The 4677-nt window shown below is 32.9% G+C and overlaps 1 protein-coding gene across 1 annotated transcript; it reads right to left on the reverse strand.

The window, feature by feature from the left end:
• Positions 1–719: 719 nt before the first annotated feature.
• IAMT1 (IAA carboxylmethyltransferase 1) lies at positions 720–2662 on the reverse strand. Its single transcript, XM_079010843.1, has 4 exons — positions 2492–2662; positions 1836–2258; positions 1409–1684; positions 720–1143 (listed from the first exon to the last, which is right to left on the reverse strand). The coding sequence occupies exons 1-4, from the start codon at positions 2609–2611 to the stop codon at positions 790–792; spliced, it is 1173 nt and encodes a 390-aa protein (XP_078866969.1). The 5' UTR covers positions 2612–2662; the 3' UTR covers positions 720–789.
• Positions 2663–4677: the final 2015 nt, after the last annotated feature.

The following is a 4677-nucleotide window of genomic DNA, read 5'->3' on the forward strand; positions in this document are numbered from 1 at the left end:
CGTATATGTATGTGATAATTTGAATATGATTTTTCGATATTAATGATTTCCTAATAAAAAAAGATTTTATATTAATGGTTTACTAATATAAACGGATTTATATTAATGGTTGATATTAAGGCCTTGATTGAAATGAATTGTTAGTAATATGTTTTTAAAATTGACCATATTAAAATTTTCATAACTGAAAATTCAAGATGTAAAATATGGAAAACTTTTATTGGAATTAAATGCATTCCATTTCAACGAATGTAAGTTATTGATTGATGATTCGAAAGCATTTATTGGAATTAAATACATTCTATATTGGGAAGATGACATCAGCAATTTGATCTACGGGTGGAAAAAATAAGTTTGAAATACAATCAATGGTCCAGATTATTTAAGATGATGTAATAAGGTTTCTCTTTTAATAATATTTAAGATATTATTAAAACGAAAGGATGACTAAGCGAGAAGCTCGAGTCATATTAAAAAAAAAAAAAAAAACTTTATATTAGATAGTATTAATTATTTGGATAGTTAGGATAGTATTTATGGTTGTCATAGTTTCCATATTTAGTCTTAGTAATTAATATTCTCTCAAGTACTCTATAAATACCTTTTTTGAGTACAAGAGAATGCATGGCTTGAATTACAATATCTATCATATGTAATCAAGTCAAACACATCAGTTAATTATAATTTGTTGTATAATTACATGATACGTACGCACGAGGAACAAAAAACATAACAATAAACATGAAAACTCACACTTTTCTCCTAGCTTACAAATGTGGTAGGTGTTATTTATTTAAGAGAAAGAGAGGCTACAATATGGAAAAACTGAAGGTTTTCCAGAATCTCCTCGGCTTTGTTTGTAGCCCGGTTAGCCACCCGCAAAAAGAGCTCGTCCCCAAGCTTATCTCCGATGTGAGCGTCCACCAGAACCCCACTGACACTCCTGCAGCTGTTGGCTAGAGCCCTACCCACCTCCGCCGCATCATCTGGCCGGTTGACCACCAACGGGCTCCCTCCTTGGAATACCTCCAGCTTCTTTATGCTAAACGACCCGTTCGCTTCCACCACCTCCTTGAAGTCTTGTAAGCTTGGGGCATACACCGGAATGTTGAAATCATCTCGCTTCTCACTCGTTATTAGTCCCTGCAAGCATCGTCATACAATATCCGTTAGTTAAATGATATATCTATATATATATATATATATATATATATATATATATATATATATATATTCATGTTTTCCTGTTTGTTAAAAGCCTTAAATTATCGCGCGAATGAAAGAAATAGAGTAGGAGAGAGTAGTAGTAGTAGTTTTAATTGGTTGGTTGAGTGGGGGAGAAATGAATGATAGAGTACGGTAGCACATATATGAAAAGTGGAAATTATGAATGATACGATATGAGTACCTCTTGGACAAGATCATTCCATGCATCCTGAAAATGGGTCCCGAATAGTAAGCCTGCCCCACCCTGGTCAGTGGGATCCTCTGACGTCCGACCCAGTAGAGCAATAAACATTGACCCACCCTTTTTCATTTCTTTGGATCTCATCTTTAGAAATGCTGCAAGATCCGTCTGGAATTGTCTCCGATATGCATTTGCAGTGCTTTTATTTGCACCGTGAATAAATATCTTTCCTTTGTTGTATGTCGTCGATGATTTCTCCAGTACAATTTCTGGCACCTGTAAAATTATATATATATATATATATATATATATATATATATATATATATATATATATATAAATGAACAACCATGGTTAAATTAAAATTTCAATTAACTAACTAAAGGATGCTGGTTAAGTTATGGTATTTCACTATATATTAACGAACCTGAGAGAGCCAATGCAAGGAAAACGCCGAGTAGAAAACATCAATTGATTTTGCGGGAAACAACCGGCGGTAGAAGGAGCCAGGGACACCGGCAGCAAAGAAAGAGCGGTGGCCCGTGGAGGCAAGACACTCTTCCATGCTACCGACATCCTGGTTGGCCAGCGGCGGGAGGAGCTGGAAGAGAGTGTTGAAGTCATTGGAAGGAAGGTCGGCGAAGAAAGCAGAGAACTCGGGTAGATCCGAGTGTCCGGATGCCTCGTAACGCTTGATGATATGTTGGATGATGACGTTGACGATGAATATGGTGTTGCTTCCGCTGGAGCAACCAAGATCCGCCACCACAAAAGGTATTTCCGGCGAGTTCAGGTGAACACCGTCGAGTGTTTCCTTCAAAAGGTGTAGCATTGAGCGAGCATGCTTTGCCTGCATGCATGCACCATGACACGTCAATTCATCAATTGAATTTTAAAAAACGAAGGCGATGAGATCAAATAAATTAAGACCGATGTTCATTTGTTTTGCATTTGGAGGAATATTTATGATCGATCTTGTAAATGAATGAAGAGGGAAAGTCGTGATCCAGATTTAGAAGCTAGTTAGAACGAGTATGGAATATATAAAATAAATTAAAGCGGAAATCAGGAAAGAATGGAAACCTGGGCTTGAGAGTTGTTGGCGTAACTGGTTTCGCCTTTGCCTCCTTTCATGCTAAGAAGCCTTTCAAGCTTAATGTTTGATGAAACCACCACATTGTTTTCACCCGAGGGAGGACCCATTTCTTCTTCTTCTTCTTCTTCAACTACTGATCTCTTTACCTTCTCAAAATAACCACAACCACCTCCATATATATATGTATATGTATGTGTATATATACACAGGAAAAGGGTACTTACGGAATTTACTTACTTTCATCACTATGCTCCTAAAAAATTGATTTGGTAAAAAGTAATGTGTTATTGACCACGACCACAACCATAACTTCTTAACCATACGTTAACTTAAATTAGATTTCCAACTTTTAAGTTTGAATACAATATAGATCTTATAATTTTTAGAAAACTAATTACAAGAAATCAAAATATATATTTTATTTTATATTTATATAACTTACTTAGCAATTAATATAATATGATATTTTAAAACTATTTCTTATTTATATTTTTCTAATCGTATAGAACAGTATAAAAAAATTGATTTAAAAGTTTGATGCTATAAAAAATAAAATCAAAAATGCATTTTAAAGATATAATAAAATTATTGATTGACATCATGCCTTCTTATATAAGTATCAAGAAATTGAGGAATTCCATGGAGTACATTAAATTTTAGGGACAATACAAAAGCCTTTGAATTTTATCAAGTTCTAATTAGTATTAGGCCTAACTTAGCGGTGATGGCAAGCTTCAAACTTTTACAAGCTGTAACGAGTCACGTCGTTAGTAAGGCGTAACTTAAAATGACGATTTTGTTGATATATATATATATATATATATATATATATATATTCTACTATTATTTATTTTTATATATATACATATATAACTTAAGACGGCATTTTGTTAAAGTTTGACGTTAAATACAAGTCATAGAGTCATGATGAAGCCATGATGGACTTTTTAGAACCTTGGATTTTATGCACATATTCGAAAAAACCTACTAATTTTATATGTAAAAATCATAATAATTCAGTAGTTGACTTGTTAAAACTTTCATTTTTGTGAGTTGTAGCATTCTCATGTGTCTCTTACTTCTGATATGTTAAATTTTAATGTCTAAAATGACAATGTATCCATTATTTTCCCCATCAAAGTCAATATAAACACATTAGAAGCATATAAACTTTCAATTCCAAACTAACCGATGCAATTTTTCATCTCGAGGGCTTCATATTCATCGATGTCAAGCTTTAAAATTTCGTAAGCGGTAAATCATAATGCTTAACGCACAATGCTAAAGTGCATAAGTGACGTTGTGGTGTTGAGACAATATGTTGGACTCATGGACTATCAATAGCCTATATAGGAGATTTATAGGTTGTCTAGTTTTTTAGGTAAAATATTAAAAGTTCATTTGTAAGTGAAGGTTGTCTTTTATCTGATCCATTACATTATCTACATGAATCAGTCAATGATTGACATGATTTCAAGTTGATCAGCATATGAATACCAAATCAATGTTACAAAGATATTCTTCATAAAATACATATATAAAGTTGAAGGAAAACAAGTTTATGTTGGCGTTGTTACTTAGAGTTATTCCAGTGATGTTATAACAAGTTTAATGTTGATTGATGTGGTTGTTTTGTTGTTTATAAATATATTTGTATTGGACTTGCCATAAAGTATATATCAATGAATTAACATTTTTCTATTTTGTGTTATATGACTGAAAAGTACATTCCATATATATGTACGACATCATAGACCATGTCCTTCATTGTAGAATTGACCAGCATTAAAAAATATCAAATATACATGCACCATATGACATAAGCTTGGACCATATAACAGTAGTATATGATAACAATGCTACATAGATCAAACATATGGGTCATATGTATTCTATCTATATGGACCACTATACATATGCGAGCAACACATGCTTTATCCATGGACCATCAAATACATTTAACAAGTTACATAGCAACATGGACCACTTAATCATTCTGGTTGCATTTCAAATTGATCATAAATTGTAAACAATATGTGGTTGTGTATTCCAATTATAGGTAACAAAATGTTTACGAAAAGACCGACCAAATTCACTATCAAATTTTGTCCCTATTATACTATTTCCACAGTATACCCATCTTATACTACTAACTAATCTAACTTTATTGTAT

The sequence above is a fragment of the Lactuca serriola genome, chromosome 7 (genome assembly GCF_051521515.1).
Source record: "Lactuca serriola cultivar US96UC23 chromosome 7, Lser_US96UC23_V15, whole genome shotgun sequence".
Taxonomy (NCBI): Eukaryota; Viridiplantae; Streptophyta; class Magnoliopsida; order Asterales; family Asteraceae; genus Lactuca; species Lactuca serriola.

Coding starts and splice junctions, on each gene's coding strand:
- IAMT1 (XM_079010843.1), bottom strand. CDS start 2,611: ATGGGTCCTCCCTCGGGTGAAAACAATGTGGTGGTTTCATCAAACATT. Junction 1,685..1,835: donor CCTTGCATTGGCTCTCTCAG/GTTCGTTAATAT, acceptor ATAATTTTACAG/GTGCCAGAAATTGTACTGGA. Junction 1,144..1,408: donor GGAATGATCTTGTCCAAGAG/GTACTCATATCG, acceptor CGATGCTTGCAG/GGACTAATAACGAGTGAGAA.